We start from the raw sequence: 19378 nt of genomic DNA on the forward strand, positions 1-19378 counted from the left end.
GGTGCTCAGCAGCGCGCATGCCATCTGCAGTGCCCCAACAAAATTCCTCTAACACAACGAGGGCCTCTGCTGCTTCCTTCGCAGTGCGAGGGGGCCGAGGCTGCTCCTCTCGTAGCCCCTCTTCCTCCTCCGAATCTTCGCCGTGCAGTACGTCCCGGACAATTTCTTCCTCAGAGAGCCGGCTGTAGCAACGCCGTCATCAATGCTGATGTAATCGGCAAGTGTCACCACATCCGGCAGCACACCTCCGAAATCCGGGCAGTCATCTGCATTGTCGTCTGGCGACACTTCTGCCACTGTGTCATTGCAGGGCTCAGGCAAAACGAAGCCACTGTGTCGAAAACAGTTAGCGATAACGTGCGCAGGCGTGTTCTTCCAAACGTAGGCAAGAATGTTGACCGCGCTCAGAAGACCACGTCGTACTGCTTACCGACTTCATTGCACAGTAGCATGCGTTCCAGCACGCGCCTGCGGTATTTAGTCTTCACATACTGAATTATACCTTGGTCCATCGGTTGGAGGGCCGATGTAGTGTTGGGTGGCAAAAAAACAACTTCAATGTTGTTCAGTCCGGTGGCACTGTTATGTGCACTACAGTTGTCAAGGACAATTAACACATTGCGGTTCTTCGCGGAAAACTGTCGGTCTAACTTTTGTATCCAGCCGCGAAAAATTTCCAATGTCATCCAGGCCTTTTTATTAGCCTGGTACTCCACCGGAAGAGCAGGCACGTTCTTAAAGCACCATGGCTTTTGTGCCTTTCCAATGACGACAAGCGGCAAGCGCTCTGTCCCTGTCATGTTTGCGGCTAAAAGAACGGTGACTCGTTCTTTACTCCTTTATCCTCCGATGCAGGGATCTCCTTTCATTGTCACAGTCTTGTCAAGCAATGCCTTAAAGAAAAGTGCTGTTTCATCAGCATTAAAAATGTCATTTGGATCATATGCTGCGATATGTTCCAGCAGCTGAGTGTTCTTCCAGTTGTTGGCAACATCTTCGTTGACGGCACCTCTTTCGCCGCACACAGTCTTGAAAACGAGACCATGTCTGTCTCTAAAGCGCGCACACCACACTTCTGACGCTTTGAATCCATCGATATGCATCATCAGTGCAAACCTCTAAGCCTGCGCCATGATGAGGGGTCCACTCAATGGGAGGTTTGCATCACGCAAGTTGACCACCCACTGAAGCAAGGCTTCTTCCAACTCCGGATGAGCTGCTGTTCGCAGACGCTTTCTTGACGCTTGGAACTTCTCGCTTTCGAACACCTGAAGAATCTGTTCTTCATTTTTTAAATATGTGCTTAAAGTACTCCTTTTAATGTCATATTTTTTCATTGCTTCTTGTCGGGAGAGCCCATTCTTAAGGGCCCGCAAAATTTCCACTTTGGTAGCCAAGTCCTTGGCCTCGTAGCTCTTCGGCCGTTTCGCCGGTGTTGCCATCAGGGGCGAGTGCAGTGATACCAGCGCACAACAGAGAAGCAATGAGCCGCACTAAAGCGAGCAGTCTTCAATACAACAGCGTAGCGCACCGGCAGCAGCAAAACGACAAAATGGCACCGCCAGTAACATCGACTCGTGAAATATCAAGAAAAAGCGCCCATCCAGCCACAAGTCGAGCAAAGTTGGTTAATTGATGTCCATGGCGATGCTGCTTTTGGGTATCGCTATTGCGCCGCGTTCGTCTTATTTTCGTTTTCGAGCCTCGGTAGCTGCCCGAAGTTGTCCGAATTATCCGTTGTGCGGTCAAATCTGTCCGAATTAACGAGAGTTTCGTCCCATAGACTCCTATACATAATTCTGGGGACCAGGCACGAAGGTCGAATTATCCGATTTTCCAAATTAACGGGAGTCGAATTAACAAGCTTTTACTGTATCTGCAATCAGTGACGAAGCATGGACACTCTGCGATGGGCCGATAAGGGCATAGCCGGTGGTGCTCTTTCTCGAGGCGATTCCCGCCGCGTACGAGAATCGTATTTATGACGATGCAGACAAAAAAGTGATACCTGAGCGGTGATTATGGCCCCGACAGATCGAGCACTCGGAAAAGTTAGTAGCGCGACGGCAGTGGCGATCGCGAAACAGACTGTCCCGTGCGGCATGCGCAATTGCAAACCTTGTTGAAATAAATTTCCTTCTGAGTAGCAGGAGCAATTATCTCGACGGGAAACGATGAATTCACACCAAAAAACCAGTCAAAACTCACTTTATCAAGTTGCTGTTAGCCTTAGTAATTAAAAAATATTCAAAAACATTTTTCACCGCTTTGTTGCTGTTGTGGCTGTAGGAAAAAGGAAACAAAAATGCACAGGCCTGCTACTGGTTCTTTAGCTGAGCCACCTCCACTGCCTCAAGCGGACAGAAGAGAGAAAGTAGAGAAAAAAGAAGAGGGAGGGAAAGACGCACGCCGCAACAGCCGTTGTCTACCACCTAAGCGGTGGCGGGTGCAATGACGGCCTACAACAGATAAAAATTCAGTGGCAGGCTAGCCCCCACCGCAAGCGCCGTTGACCTACCAGTCCCAACCCCGTAGGGCCAGGAACAGCCACCCCTCATCCCCTCGCCGATTTCTCAAGAATGAATTTTGGATACAATCACCATTTTGGAGGAGCAATATCTTGGCTTCTATAGCAGCTATCGCTATAATTGCTTTTTTGCCAGGAAGACAAAATCATAAGTTCTGCAGTAACAATGCTTTTTAACCATTGTTTGTTTGCCAAAATTATCAAAATAAATAATTTGTCCCAGTCACCAAAATGAGCTTCTTTTTCTTTTTTGGCATGTTTGACAAGCCACAACTTTATTCCACGTCATCCTAGAATGCTCATTTATGCCTTACTGCAGTCCTTTGTGATTCTACATTATTTATGGATAAAAATCTTCTCAAGATCTGATGCTTACTAACCATGCTTCCTCCAAACAAAAGATCAGTTTTCCCTAATATATTTAAGTCTACCTGTATTAGGTAAAAACAGTTTGCAGTTTTGGAATGAGCATGAAAAAATACAAAAGTGGTGCAAATATGGTGCAAATTCGGCCATAAATAAAAAGAAAAATGGTTCTAAGAGGGGTGGCCCCCCTTAATGCAAGTTTTACGGCATAAATGCAGACTTAACTCCACAGTATCGGCTGGCCAAGAAAACCAAGCCATACCCCGTAAAATGTGGGCAGATTGGGAGGCGGCCCACTCCAGCGTCGACCTATGTCGCAAAGGTCCTTAAACCTGTTAAACCATTTCCTTAAATAAATGTTTTATACTATAACAAACATGACCTTTTTATTTTTTTTTGCTACTATCAGTCTGCAACGGGAATGCATGTTATGAACGTTTTCCCAACCACACATGGCATTCAACATCAGAGCATTAACTGCTGCTTCCCGAGTTAAGCCAATTATTTATATGGACCACATCGCTCTTACATGCCATGGAAAACTAAGAAGCGATTAAGGCGCACGCAATAATAGTGGTCATACAGAAAATAAAAAAACATGCATTTGCACCAGAAGAATCAGGCTGGAAAGACTGAATATTTGAAAATACAGATATTTACATACTGGCAGAAACGCGCACCATGTGCAGACACTCCTCAAAAGCTTTCGCAATCTTCTTGCCTATGCCCCTATCTTATGCAATCCCGCCTATGACCCTGCATCGAGTCGCTGACCCAATACTCTCATCTTCAGAAGACACGGTCAAAGCATTCATGCATCCCCGGAAGTTAATTTTCCTAATGCTCTTTCATGCAACATATCCCGACACACAAGAGTCGCAATTCTTTCTATATGATTGTCATGATGCACCAAGAGACACATCAGCGTTAGGCTAGTTCTTCGAAGCCATCAGAGCATCTACCAATCTCGCTGCAGAGGCTCAGTGATTACGGCGCTTGAATGCTGAACCCAACCAGGATTTGAAATTCCGGCAGTGGAGGCCGCTTTTCAATGGACTTGAAAAGCAAGGCACCCAAGTACATTGCAACGTTAATTTTTGTTACAAAAACCCCAGGTGGTCGAAATTTCCAGATAACTCTACTACAGCTTCCCCCAAAACACACGCGTCTACACCCGGGTGTAAAACGGTAAAATTTATGTCAACTATGTATTCTAACTCGCAGTGAACATTGAGAAAATCATGAAGTACAGAAAACGTACACAGGGATACTGCTCTGCATACAACAGCGGTTGCACATGTAGTCGAGAGCCGACAAAGTTGATCCAAAGGAGCTGTGCAATGCACGCAGCCGCCACGAAGCAAGATAAGTTTTTCAGGTGAAGCAGGCGGCAGCGCCCCTGGCGGGCGCAGGAAAAGGTGACACAGAGAGTGCCACAGCAGAGCAATGCAGGGATACCACAGCGAGCCCACTACCCCCTTCCAGAACACTGTAGATGCTATGCTACCATCTGCAACAGCTCAGAATGATGCACAACTGGTAGGAACATAAAAGAAATAGGTTTAGAGCTTGCAACGATGATGCATTTCAGAAATTTGATACCGCAATCTATATTGAATTAAAAAAATGTTTCCAGCATTGAATGTCATCTAAAGGAACCTATATACTTGTTTTAGAGGCTTGTACCATACATTTCTTTAACTACAAGGCACCACTAGGCTTACATTTATTATTGCATAATTTTATTTGCCAAGGCATTGCATGGGCATTTTGATTGCAGAAATTGGCATTCCTGCATTAATTGGCTCTAGGAAACTCTGACAAATATATTTGCAATTTAAAAGCAGCAGCAACTACTGATAAAAGCAGCAACCACCAAAGTAGACATCGTTTAACGGTTTTGAAACACTATACTAAAACTCTTTTTAAGGATAAGTTGCTTGCGGCATGCTAATGTAACTTGTCTTAATTTTGCTATCATGCTAACAATATACTTAAATTTTCTAATATGTGACATCTAATTGTAACACAAAGGCTAACACCAGGTAATGAAAATTTGAGAAAAAAAAAGAACACCTCATTTATGTTTGACTGAATGCTGTAACAAGAGCTGAAAGAAGTCGTTTCTCACTTTGGGATTGAGATCAAGACGTAGTGGGGGGCCTGACCAGATGATAGGCTTTTCCTGTACAATTTCCCACTCGCCATCTGCAAACATACATGGAATAAATCACATAGCACAATAACTTCGATAAGGCTATAAAATACAGTAAAATGCACAACAAAAAAAAAAGTGAAATTAATAGGCCTGCAATAAAAAAAGTTATGAAATATGTAGGCAAACTGCATCAGACCATGGTGTTCGTCTCAATAAAACAAACTGTGCAGTTTACACCATACTGGAAGTTAGAGCTATACACATCAGGGATATTTGACATGCAGAGGTGGGGCAGCCCAAGCAGATTTCTGAGCACCTTTGGAGCAGGAAAACTGCAATGTGAAGCAGCTATGGAGCAGAAAAATGTGCACCATATTCTGGGGCAGCTGTTGAGCAGAAATGTCAACATTCAGGAGGAGTACCATACTTGCGGGTGTATAAGGCACTTTTTTTTTTTTTAAGAAAAATTTGGGAGTGTTTCGTATAGTAGAACAATGTGTCTTGTATGTTTGTTTTTTCTGCATTTTGTGTAACGATCCTATCTGAGCTTTATCGTGAAACAGTGGCAATAATGACTTCCACAATTATGAAACCTATGGTCATCTCACAGGGCCAAAGTTTTAGTAATATGAAATGCCAAAAGATAGTGACAGCTGCACACCTCACCAACCCACACTACCAAGACAAGCCAGGACGAGCTGACTCACTTTCCAGTTGCCATCGAAGGCAACGTAACCATTTAACTTGTTGCCATTTGCAACTTTGCCTACTGCATGTGTGTTTTCCACTTCTTGCATTTAGTAAGGCTAATGCCTGAACGCGACTCCTGAGCGTGGCGCCCATCACAGCAATTATGATTGCAAAAAGGATGTCTTGACAGTGCTGTCACCAGAAATCGCCAAACTTTTCAATAGTGCGTCGGAACATGAGGCCTTAAAAAAAAAAAGAAAAAGCTTTGAATAAGAAAAGTTTTTTTGGAACTGTTAGTGTTCCCTCATTTTTCCATCATTCCGCGGTGCAAAAAGGAGCGTCCTCACACGTATGAGGCATTTCATGATGGTCGCGCTAACTTGGTACATTCAGGTACGTCTTGTACAAGAGTTCAACAACTATTTCATTGAAAGCTTCTAAACATGCGGGGTGCGTTCATACCTCAAAATTTCATTAAGATCGAGATTTTTTCGCCACACTTTATAGATGAAACCTTTGTCACCACTTTTCTCGAATGGTTTTTGTGACAAAGTTTGGATACACAAAAATTTAGCCACTGAAAATTTTAAAAATTTGTTATCACTTAGGAAAAAATTTCTCGCAGGGCGTAGTGAAGGAGGATTGATTTTCTCCTAACATAAATCTGCCTCTGCGATCAGCCAGCAATCGGCATGGTCCACAGGTCACACTGTGCACGATGTCACGAGCCAATTTCTGCGCTTGTGCGTCACTCTGGATTTGATCAACACTGAACCACCGGCGTGCCACAGTGCTAGCAGAACAAGTGACTTTAGAAAACAAATAGCAGCCCCTTGTGCTACAATGTGAGCGTGGCAATCTTTTACATGCTCCTAGCGATGCCTTTACACGCTCCTAGCGATGCCCTTGAAAAGCTATCTCAATCGTGCTAATCTCTATGAGACAAACTGTTTATCCCCTGCGTAGTGGTTTTGGCGTACTGCAAGTCACAAGATTTTAACTTTCCGATGCTGTTGCAAACAGAAAGTGTGCAAACAAAACTACTATGCAGGGTTCACTGCACAAGACATCGCTGAAATGGCTAGCTCTGCGACTTTTGTTTCTGTCTTCCATTATTTTCTTTTTGGTACAGTAATTATGCAAGCTAGAAGCGATTTTTGTGAAGTGACCGCAAGACAAACCCCATCCCATCCCATTATTCTCCCAAGGTCTGTTTTCGTGCATGGTGAATCTCATATATGGTAGCAATCGTACGCAACTGCAGTACTGACACTTGTCTGCCTTCATTACTGGAACATACATCATCACTCGTACGGCCTGATGATGAGCACCCATGGTGCTACATCTCATGACCAAAACAGCAAGCACGTAGAATGCGGCCGTGCCAGCTGCATGGCTTTCCATGGTTGTGAATGCATTGTTTCTCATGCAAGGCTTATCATCATGTGCTATATTTTAGTCAGCCAGAAGTTATTCTACGAAAAATGAGGAAGTGAACTGATATCACAAGTGTGACATGCTGCTGTAGCGCACAGCGATGCTGTGAAGCGGAGGCGCTAAGTTCGGCATTTCCAGCTGGCGAAAAAAGAAAATAAAGTTATAAAGTTGAACAGTGCGTGCACGATATGCACGTACGGCACGAGCTCTTCGGTTCGAGAAGCTTGCCTTGCTGGTCATTCTGTTCTCGTGCTCCGCTGCGATACCGTAAATTCGCTACAGTGGTGACCCAGACGTGATTCGAACACGCAACCTTCTGCGCAACATTTCAGAGCAGAAAATTTGTCCATCGCCTTCCCACATCCAAGTTGTTAAAGATTTCCCAGCACCCTTTAACTTACGCAAGCCCTGCGAATTCCTGGGCCTAGTGAATTTTTTCCGACGCTTTATCCCGCACTGTGCCGAGCTTCTTCGCACAGCCAAATCCTCCTCCTCCACGATTTCCTGGTCTCCCGAACATCAGGCTACTTTTACGGCTGCAAAACAAGCCCTCACCGATTCGACCCTTCTCATCCACCTTAGGACTTCTACACCCACATTTATCGTGGTGGATGCTTCCAGCGTGGCCATTGATGCTCTCCTTCAGCAGAAAATCAACTCCGAGTGGACCCACTGGGTTTCTTCTCTCGAAAGCTACAACCTGCCGAGACTCGCTACAGCGTATTTGGCCGTAAGCTGCTCGCCATCTACTCCACCATCCAGCATTACCACCACTTCTTGGAGGGCCAGCCATTTTACGTGTTCCGTACGAACTCTTCCAAGTATGTCGCCTGTGAACTTCGTCAGCTGGCCTACATATCAGAGTTCACAACAGATATCTGGCACATCAAAGGCATCGACAATGAGGCAGCTGATGCACTTTCGCGCATTACCTCCATCGGCATGCCTACATCTGCTGTCAACTGGGAATGTCTGGCCCGGGCTGTCTGGCTGACCACCCCCGTGCCCTCTGTCTGCAGCTCGTGCCGCATCCGCTTGTGACCGGATTGCTCTGGTACGACATGTCATCAGCTCTACCGCGTCCATTCATTCAGGAGGCCTTTCGTCGTGCCATTTTCCCTTCACTTCACGACATCTGCCATCCCAGCATAAGAGCCACACAGCGCCTTATTACCCAACGATACGTCCGGCCGAACATTATCACAAACGTTCGTCAGTGGGCCCGCTCATGCCTTGCTTGCTAGTCCACCAAAGTGAGCTGCCATACAAAGACTCCACCCCAGTGTTTCATGCCACCTGGTTGTCGCTTTGACCATGTTCATGTTGACTTGGTTGGACCGCTACCTACCTCTAATGGCAGCCAGTACATTCTGACGATGATCGACCGCTTCACTCGCTGGCCCGAAGCAGTGCTCATTCCGGACATTAGAGAGGAAACAGTTGCCAAAGCCTTCGTTTCAGCATGGGTTTCCCGCTTCGACTGCCCCCGGCATTGTTACCACGGACTGCGGCTGCCAGTTCGAATATGCCCTCTTCACTTCCCTCACCCGTCTGATCGGCACTAAACGCTGCCACACCACAGCATACCATCCCTGTGCCAACGACATGGTCAAGTGGCTCCATCGTCAGCTCAAGACTGCCTTCACTGCTTGCCTTGATCGTGAGCACTGGGCTGACCACCTTTCTTAGGTGCTTCTTGGCCTACACAGCGTGCCCTTCTTCGTAGTGACCTTGGCTGTTTGGTGGCCGAACTCGTCTTCGGTGCACCCCTGCAGCTTCCCGGAGACTTGTTTGTTCTTTCGGCTCCATCGTCCCAGCCATTGCAGTATCCACAACGCCTTCAGGACTGTATTCAACACCTGCGCCCATTCTGCCTCGATCATCTAACCGTAAGGTCTTCGTGCACCTGGAGCTTGCAACCTCGACGCATTTTTATAAGGCGAGACGCTGTAAAAGCACCTCTTACCTTACCCCCTCCCCCATGATGGTGCTACTGCGCCCTCAACAAGGCAACAAAGTCAGCAACTATCCTGCTGGATGGTCGAGAAGAGACTGTCTCCTTGGATCGCTTCAAACCTGCATACATGAAGACACCTCCCCAGGACCTCCCCTCAGATGTTGCTGGCTTATCTGCCGACCTGCCTGCCACCGTGGAACCCAAATGTTGCTGGCTTATCTGCCGACCTGCCTGCCACGGTGGAACCCCAATCCCTGCCCCATCGGTCCGTATATTTCGCCGTTCCATCTGGACGGGGGGGGGGGGCCTGCAGTGCACAGCAACGCTATAAAGCGAAGGTGCTACAATCGGCGTTCCCAGTCGGCGAAAGAAGAAAATAATGTGCACGCATGGCACGAACTGTTCGGTTCGAGAAGCCTGCCACACTGGTCGTTTTGTTCTGGTGCTCCGCTGCGACACCGTAAATTTGCTGCACTGCGACTATTGAGCACCATCTGGAAACGCCACAATGGCATGCTGAGAGTTGAAATAATATATAAAACTTCCAGGTTTCTAAATATTTAAACAGTACATAAAAACTTAAAATAATTAAAATTGTGTGAAAACTGAGCTGAATAATTAGCAAGCACTATCTGAAAACTATTCAAAATGTCTGACAGTCTCAAAAACCATTTCGAGAATAAGAAACTCATAACATACCGAGCAAAATCAGCCTTTTGGCGCTAGTTAAGCCAATTTAATGAATGGCACAACTGGGCACAGAAAATCTCATTTGTATCAAAGCAGCACAATCGGCGCAGTTGTAGCCCCCTGACATTGCTTAGATAGCAGTTCTTAGATAATTCCGTCTCTACAACATATAATTAGCGTTCATCTGTTGGCTTTCAATGAAAAGTCATGCCCAAAGCCCTGCCTTCATTTGAAAGGTCAGCCTGATAAACCAGCAATGGAATAAACTGCAGGATTCTGCACTTCAAAGCTACAATTACGCTCCTAACACAGCCCCCGCAACTAACAGTATAGATACTTAAAAGAACTTTGTAACATTTATGAAGAACAACAGTGAAATGTAGGGGCATGCGAATAGAACTTTTCCAAAAGTGAACTGAAGAAGAATGGCCTAGCTGTGCGACCAAACTGAATACCAATAGTGTTGCTAGAAACAGATATGAATTGAATCATTTAACAAATATTTGCACAAGTAGCATATATTCGTACACAATGATCAATTGTGTGAAATAAAAAAGTTTCTGCGGCACTTCAGTAAGGTGCTACTATAACTTATAAGGTTAAAGCTACCGCTGTCACGACACAACACTGATTTCTAATTGAAGGCATGAAGCAACATTAAATCCTTATATTAACTTTACGACCGTCATGTTAATGGCTAGAAAAATTACTTTTGCTACTAGTGACGACAGTGAATAAACCAATGGAATACCAAGCAGATGAAAGGGGCAAATCAATATGTACAGATGGAATGCAGCAGCAGGCTGTGTGGCAAGGGAGGCCTTGCTATTTTGAACAATTCAGTGAAAAAAGACAATCGTAAGCCTTACCAAAATTTGAGGCAATTATATGAAACGCATTTGAAAACTTGACAACATATCTGATTTGTTCCAAATAATTTTGGACACACTATTTGAGTCATTTCACAAATCTAATAAAAGGATATGCAGCTCACTCAAAAATTTTCAAATATTCTTAGGCCCCTAGTGAAATGCCATAGTACTCCTGCATGCAAAAAGAAACAAATAAAAAAATCACCTGCTCTGCAGCCAACTACTATGATGTATGATCATTTTCACACTCAGGCTCAAATGTGTGGTTTTTCAACAATCCCCCTTCTATGCATCTTAACACCTGACTGCACCATGCCACTGCTAGTTAAGATGAATATTTACTAAAGCACCAGTTCCAACTTTCCCATGAAATTCACATAGAACACATAAATGCTCTCTTTAGGCAACGATAACATCACAGGAACAAAGCTTGCTACGCTTAAAAAGAAAACTCGAAATATACTGAGTCATAACTGTTATATATACTGAGTCATAACTGTTATGTCTTGACTAACGACATTAAAAGGCAATAAGTGAGTTGACATTTGATGTCCAAGATCCAGCCACTCACCTTCCTCGGAGTCGCTTTCAACAGAGCTCCTTGCTCGTGCTTCCTTCCTACGCTGCTCAGCCAAATCTAGTAAGCTAAGCAGTGGCGGATGCTGTTCTGTGTGCCACTGCTCGGATGTCAAGGCATCAAGCCGGACGGGTGACTGCCGCACTGGGACAGGACTTGATGCAGAAGATGGTGGCGGAGACTGTGCAAGCGGAAGACTCGACCGCACCGAGGCTGCTAGTGGCTGCCGTACAGCAGAAGGGGCCACGGCAGACGTGAAAGACGCTGGCAGTGATTGAAAGTTTTCCTTTGTTACCTGCATGCCCCCAAGGTAGAGAACTTCTGTTCAAAGTGTGCTAGCAGCTAGACAAAAAAGAGCTGAACCAGCTTTCTATTAAAACAAGGAAAGGCACCTAGTATTAGTTCTTATTTATGTTTATTAAAGCTTCAACATTGTAAAAACAGCACTGTGTTTGGAAGTATAGAGTCTTCGAATGGCTGCTGTAAACTGCCAGTGCATAAACTACCAGTTGGAGTCCAAGCCAAATACAATGCAGCTAAAATCAGGAACAATAACATGCCAACAACGATAAAATCCCTGCTCGTATAAGTCTCAAGCTGTCATTCATACTGCCACTTACTTTTCTGCCTTCTGCCTGCAGACACCAGAAAATATATTAACAGGTACACTCCCCATACAATCAACCGTATCAACTGATGACACCTGACTGCCAAGATACGAGAACCTCAATACTCAGCCGCAAATTTAAGTAGTAAGTCTTGGTCTTTCCCAGATACATGAACACAGAAAAAAGCAAAAAGTATCTGTGATAAAACAGTGAAAGTTAAAGCCTGCTAAAAATGAGTAGACACCTGTAAGTGGTGAAGAGGTGGCACATCATTGGCCAACGACCGCCAGGGCTCTGCACTAGCTGGATGGCCAAGATGCTCTGCAAAGGACTGCGGAGGAACAAGTGGACCTTGTGGTTGGGCAGCAGGCCCAGAGTGGCTTGTAGCCAAATTCAGCGGTGTCAAGAGTGATGGGGGGCTCCGCAGTGGCTCAAGGCCTCCTCCAGGATGAGATGGAGCTTCAACAAAGCAGACCACAAGAAATCAGATCAATGCTTTAGACAACAAATAGCACAGAGAGTACATGGTATTTTTCTGCACCCACTAATCTGGAACAAAATGCTTTGTACAGAAAACAAAAGACTGCAAATTATATGAACAGGAACATGACTGGGCCCTTTCTACCTTTCGGTAGGCAGCCATACACACTGCTGACGCATTATCAATATTGTGCCAACTGTTTTAATAAGCCTGTATGTACATACCTTGAATAAAAAATACAGTGGTGGTTACCTATGAAACGCGAGTGTTACCTTGCTCATCAGAAGGCTTACAGTACAGTACAGTAGAAACAAAGTAGGCTACAGCTAAAAGAAAGCAGCAGCACATCAACCCATGGTTTGTATTCAGGTAGTAGAATCCCTTTATAGTAAAGTCACTGGGACCAGCAAAAATATTTACTATATCAGGGTTTTTACTATATCAGTTGTTGGTTATAACATGGCCCTGAAGATGCTGTCTGGGAGTTAAATGGGCACTTACTGAACATGCCTTGTTGCTTAATGAAAAAAAAAACACACTTTGAAATACCTTCCATCCCTCCCTTTCCATCTCTTGCAATTTTTTTCAGTTATAAGAATATTTTACATCTTGTGGATGTACCTCTTAAGCATGAGGACAACGTAGCTACGAATAAAACCAAGTACGATTTCATGTGAAAACCAAAGCCTTGCATGAACACGGTGTCACTTTTCGCTGTTTTTGTCTTTGAAAAGACAGTAAATGATAAATGCGCATGGCAGTCAAATGATGCTGCAAGATCGCACACCCCACGCCTTCATTTCTTGCCTCCGCTGGCTCATGCTTCGTGCTGCACAGTGCTGTGAACATTTGCCTGTTTCTTCCCCTTCCCTATTTCTTGCTGCAATTTTACTATCCTTTACTTTCTGAACGAACCGAGCCGCCCTGTTTCCATGTTTGTAGACAGCTTTGCTTTTTTTTTTTTTCCTACGTGCTGCGTGCTTTCCCTCAAGGCTCTAAAGCTTCAATAAAGTAGGCTTCTCCTGAATGCTGCTAAGCCTGGTGGTAAAGCCACTTAAAAGAACACTGTGTTATTTTTCTGTTTCCAAATACAAAAAATATTTGCCTCGCGATTCTGAGTAGTGCACAGGCAGCAATATCATATCGTGTGAGTCGTCACCGCGGTCAGGCGCACTTTACTTTAACCGATTTTTATCAAAAAAGTCTTTACTATAAAGGGGGGAAAATTAACAGTCGTCTATGAAAGATGAACTGGGACTTCAGTTTCACTTTACTATATCCAATTTTTCACTATATCAGAGTTTACTATAGCGGGGTTTTAATGTATTACAAAGAAACAGATGAGACATGAGCAGTATCCCTTTTGCACTAGAAAAGAAGTTGCCCCACTTCTTGCAATCTCCTTTATTTTTGCTTCATGAAGCAGCACTGAGCATGATCATCACACATGACTGTCTATCAAAATGGTGCAGCTGCATCTTCCCAAATGCCTATCAAAGTATGAAAAGGGAGGCAATGCAAAATGCGACTAGGTCATATTGAAGAATGCAGAGTAACAGAGGCATTCTCCCCAGAACATATGACGACAATGATGTTCTGTGGACATCAGTAATTCCTGCACTGCAGTAACTACTATCACATCTGATAACAAGTAACTACAATACAGTTATGTTGTACATAAGCAACATTCCTCATTTTGGCACCGCTTAGCAAAAAAAGAAAAAGAAGAAAAGAAAAGGTTTCACACATGCAATAGATAAATTCAATTTACATCTTCACATCCACCCTGAAGCCAAACTACAAAACGCCTTTCATAGCAGTCTGTAGCAATAATATTCTGCTTACACAACAATTGTATTCAGATTCAATAAAGCAGAAGATTGGGCTAACCGGTTGGCCACAAATAAAGAGCCGCACACCCTTCTTTCTGCCTGTGTTTTTCCTAATGTGCTGCTCCTTATTTATTTGCAGACTCAAATATCAGGCAGCGGCCAACATATCATGCATCTGTATGCATCAACAGCAGCCCAGATGGCAGACAGCCAGAAAAATAAATGCTCACCGAGGGATGGTGGCGGTGATTCTGAGGGTCTCTTAGCAGACTGAAGCAGCAGAAGCCGTGACTGTTCCTCTTTGGACTCCTCTGTTCGTGGGGGACCCACTGTCAGCGATGGAGGTGGTGGCTGTTGCTGCTGCTGTTGCTGCTGTTGCTGCTGTTGCTGGGATGGTGGCTGCTGCGGAGCTGCCTGCTGCTGCACCGGATACCGGTAGAAGGGAGGAATGGCTGGGGCTGACACCATTGGAGCCGCACTCCGCAACAGGTTGTACTGGTAGAGTGGGTCCTCGAGCCTGTTACCCCAAGCAAAACAGTTTGTCATCGCGTTTACCACAGCAGTCATGCCCGCATGAAGCAAAGAAAAAAATAGGCTGCGGGCTACCAACTCCCCGCCACGCTTCCTTCGACTGCCAGCTTACCTGTAGGCTGGATGCGCAAGGTGTGGTGGCAGGAATGGTGTAGGGTGGTATGGATAGGCGCCAGCCTCAAAGGGTGACATGGGATGCAGTGTACCCAGCGTCGGATGCCGCAGCTCCTCGGCCGAACCACGGTACGGCTGGAAGCCCCGGGGGCAGTCTTCACCGTTTCCCGAAGCACCTTTGTGCGCAGCGCTGCTTGCCCCACTTCTGTGAGTGTGAACAGACAAAAATAAAAGGCACGGAGAAAAAGTAATCATATGCTTGTTCCTTTATAAGTGCAGCATTACAGTGGGAAAAAAAACTGGCTTGATTAGTAGCAAAATTTGCTGACTGATCACAACAGTGATGATGTCACATGAACAGGTGGTGTCACCAGGCTATCTTAAATAAATACTACTAAATAAATAAACAACTAAAGGACTTGGACTTCACAGCCATGAGTGGGAATTAAACCCGAGGTGGCATGAACAGATCAGCTTCACTGGCCGTAGCATTAGACCATTGTGCCATAACGCCACTGCAGCAGCTGAACATCCCACATGCCAAACTGGCAGCCTCTTGCGCTGTGCTATGGATTTGTTATCTTTATCAACTTCCATCCGTGTACAAATCAGACCAAAATAAAAAGCATGCTGGCATCTGCTATCACACTCTAAAATTACACATTACACCTAAATCACAGTATAAAAAAAAAAAAAATTGGTAATAGTAATAACGAGACTGTAAGCTTTTTTTTTTTCCAATTCTGGGTTCCTTTGCACACCTCTAAAGCACATTATGCACTTAGTGTTGCTTCCACGAATAGAATATTCCGCGAGCAGCTAATCCAGCTTGCTGCTAACAGTAACATGTACTGCCATTTGCAGAGGAATGCCAAATGTACTATTTCTTCAGTCTGATATTAACTGCAACTGTCTTTTTGCCTTCTGTGATGCCATGGCCCAAATGGCAGCAAGAACGAATATGCAGACTCCTTGCACAACAGAAACCTGACAGTAACAAAAAAAAAGAGAGAAACCCAACTTCTTGATCTAATTTCTAAGTGGTAAAGAGAGCAGTGATGACTGTCCTTGTCGCAGAAAATATCAAGCAGTATCCCTTAAGGAACATCAGGCTCTATATAACTTTATTTATACTGTAATAGAAGAGACATCTGGGCAAGTTGGTACGATGACATGATGAATAACCCGTCCTGTTTGCTTCTTGCTCTTCGTCCTAGTCTTTAGCGCTGGTATTCATCATGTTGATATATACTGTGGACTTGCTTGACTAACTTAACTTCTTGAAACTGATACTCTGATCCCATCAACATGAAGCGTATTCTAAAGACTTCCTTTAATTCAAAGAAAATTTCCATCTCCAATAAGCCCGAAACAAAATTATTGTTTCTTGCCAGGGAAACATCTTCGGCCTTTCTTCTCACAAGGCTGAAGAAAAGTGACGATTACAGGATTTATGGCTGGAAAGAATGAAGTGCTATGGAGAGTTCACTTATACAATTTTTTGGCTACTTCTACTTTCCGTTCACTTTTTTATGGTCCGATGAAAAAAATTACTTAGAACTTAGAATACTAGCTGGACATCCACTCGAGTACAAGCGAGTAGCTTGGCTTCTTAAGAAAATTAGTTAGATTGCACGGCAGCTGAAAAATATTCTCACTTTTACTCTCACATATGCAACTCCTCTAAGCATGCAATGAATCAACAAACTGAAAACCTCAAAAGAAGTGGAGCAGAGCACAAACACTAATTTCCACTGAACCAGCAAAGGGTCATCTCATGATTCCAATTGCTCGCTATTAAACAATGCTTATAAATAAAGTGAAAATTTTAAATTACTTGCCATTTTCTGCCATGAGCAGCAGGGCACACTACAGTGTCATTCAATCGAGACATTACCCAAAACACATTAACGAAATAAAGTTAAATTTATTAGCTTTCTTTACCACCACGGCTCACGAGAGTTCTTCCAAACAACAGTATAACAGGAGACAAGATTTCTTTCTTTTCTTTTTATGCTCTCTTCTGAAAGGTCAAAGTGAGGAAATCACAGCTACGCAGTCTAAAGGTTTAATGACCAGGAGTTATGGCTCACTGTAATTCAGATAACTGTACAGTAAAGGCACAAGCATGGTACCACCACATGCGAGCGCAACTGTGTTCAACTATGCAGATTCCATAACAACACACCTGTAACATGCAGCATACCAGGCCTACATAGAACTTACTTGTTACCCCTCTCTATTTGCAGTGAAACAGCATAGAAACTATGAAAAGCGACAGAGCATAACAGGCAGTGCTAAGCTTTGCTGCTTAGTGCATTAATTTCCAGCTAGAGACGCTTCACAGCATGTCATGCCATGCTGTTTTGTTTCTTTACATAAGTAGCCAAGAGCATCTACAGTAAAAAAAAGGCATGTTATGCTGCTAAATATATAAAGACATGCTATATTTTTGCATTTTCTTTCCACACTCTTTCCTGCGTGGCAGGGTGTTCTCTGCGGCAATAACTTCTATGCTGTTCAGTGTCGCGGCAAATGGGAGCTCCTGCATTGGCCATAGTAGCAAAACTACAACCGGCACACTTGCAAGGTTGCATCAAGCTTAGCTAGGCCATGTGAAGGTTCTGGCATCGCACCAACGCAGGCTCCAGCCATCTTCTTCTCCTTTACTTTATCTTAAGCCATGCGATGGTTCTACGAAGGTCCATACGAGTATGGATCACATCCTCTCTTCCTTAGTTCTGTCTCATCTTATGACGTGTTCCAACTAGAGACCTACAGCAAGTTTTCTTCCTCAACAAAACTGAAGAGCTGTTCCAATGCACAATTTGGATAGAAATCCTGAATTCCAACTCTTTTACCACAAATGCAGCCCCCAAACAACTTGTCCCTCCGCGGATTTGAGCAGCGCTCCTTCGCAAAATGGTTCTCGCAGTAAAATGTTGAAAGGAAATTACAAATGAGAAATGGCTTCTAAATGGTGTCAGTAATCTGACAATCCCAACTGGATCTGTCAACCTCCCATGAACATTGGCACACTCTTCAAAACATTACGAGCTAAGGCACTATCTACTGCATGTATGGGTCCCACACGAGCTGTACAGGACTGTTATGTGTTCTGGGTCTGTGCAAAATGTCAAGTTGCCAAGATGCATGAAAGCATATGGGAAAACCTTGCTATGTCACAGGAAATAGAAATGAGAAGCTCACGGAGGTCCAGGTAAGTGCTTGCTAGAGAGGTAGTCTAGGGAGGACAGAGACGAGTCCATCTTGCTTGCATGGTCCAGACGATGGCCGTGTTGTGAGCTGAGGCTGCCCAAGTCCAGTGCCTGGACACACACAATATGCAGTGCTCACTGTAGAAGTCATCATGCAAGAAGGGCCACACCTTCAAGAGCTCCTACATGCACACCTGCAGCATGCTCCGCAGCTGCTGACCCCTACAGCTAAACAAGAGTCTGAATAATCTGTCAGCAGAAATACTGTATTAGGTGACAGTCAACTGGCAAACTTCCTTATAGTGCCACAAACTTTAGCAGGTTAATGGTTCCAGGTTTAAAGTAAAATATCTTCTAAACAGCTCCTGCATCCCTCCCTACCTGTCAATGGCCAGTAAAACATCATATAATTCATCTCAACTCATAACTGCATAATGTTGTGCAGATAGCCATTTCTATTGCGACAATACACAGCAGTAGCACCAGTTATCGAACAATAAGAAAAGTAAGGAAGGAAGCCCCAAAGTGAAGAGTTCAAGCAAGATAACACACACCTTCCTCGTTTCCATAAGCAGGCCAGAAGGGGCACCAGAGATAACTGGGGGTGAGCCACATGTCATCGGAGATGGTAATCCATAGGAGGAGCTTCGTTTTGGAGTTAGTGACCTTGGGTTTCCCCCGGGAATGGCGGCCACGGGCGCGGAATCCTTTTCTACAGTATAAGAAAAATTTGGAAGAAGCTAAGTTCTCAGAATTTAAAAAAAAATAATAATAAAACAAAAACAATCTCACAAATGCTGTTAGAAAATGGTGCACTTAATGAACACCGGAACTGTATTAGTCATGCATATAAAAAGCAACTAGGAAGAAATAAAAGAACTGAAGGTCCCTCTTTTTGTAGATAAAGAAGAGAGTAGAATACATGCAATGGGTAGAGATAACTGTTTTCCACAGTGTTATAGTCACAACCTACATCATGACACACGAACATTAACACATTATTCATGAACACACTCGTTACAAGCAGGTACTCAAGTACTGTAATTAAAACATCAATGCATGCTAGAAGGTAACTTTCAGGCTAGAAAAATTAGAAAAAAGAAAAGAAGCAATGCGATGCAATGCTACAGCCCAGACTTTGTAAGGCGCTACAAACAAGAGAAGTATATGACTTCAGCGGTCCAGAACAACCTGTTTTAAATCACAACACAAGTTAACAAACAAAACTAACTTTATTTTTTCTTCAATCAGAGGCATCAAATTAGACCACGAAAAGATGCTTTGAGCGCATCGCTTTAAGCATACAGCATCAGTAGAGAA

At 44.2% G+C, this 19378-nt stretch overlaps 1 protein-coding gene across 1 annotated transcript in view; it reads right to left on the bottom strand.

Annotated features, from left to right (window-relative positions):
• LOC146203264 (uncharacterized) overlaps window positions 1–19378 on the bottom strand; it is a 173090-nt gene that overhangs the window by 52698 nt on the left and 101014 nt on the right. The window contains exons 4-10 of the mRNA XM_084588635.1: window positions 18613–18770; window positions 18051–18169; window positions 14839–15045; window positions 14426–14712; window positions 12127–12341; window positions 11269–11569; window positions 5025–5101 (exon numbers count right to left, since the gene is read on the bottom strand). Of these exons, the coding sequence (XP_084444761.1) occupies window positions 5025–5101; window positions 11269–11569; window positions 12127–12341; window positions 14426–14712; window positions 14839–15045; window positions 18051–18169; window positions 18613–18770 (1364 nt within the window). The remainder of the gene's footprint in view (window positions 1–5024; window positions 5102–11268; window positions 11570–12126; window positions 12342–14425; window positions 14713–14838; window positions 15046–18050; window positions 18170–18612; window positions 18771–19378) is intronic.

Source organism: Amblyomma maculatum, chromosome 1 (genome assembly GCF_055883805.1).
Source record: "Amblyomma maculatum isolate TAMU_Amacu chromosome 1, ASM5588380v1, whole genome shotgun sequence".
NCBI classification, from domain to species: Eukaryota; Metazoa; Arthropoda; class Arachnida; order Ixodida; family Ixodidae; genus Amblyomma; species Amblyomma maculatum.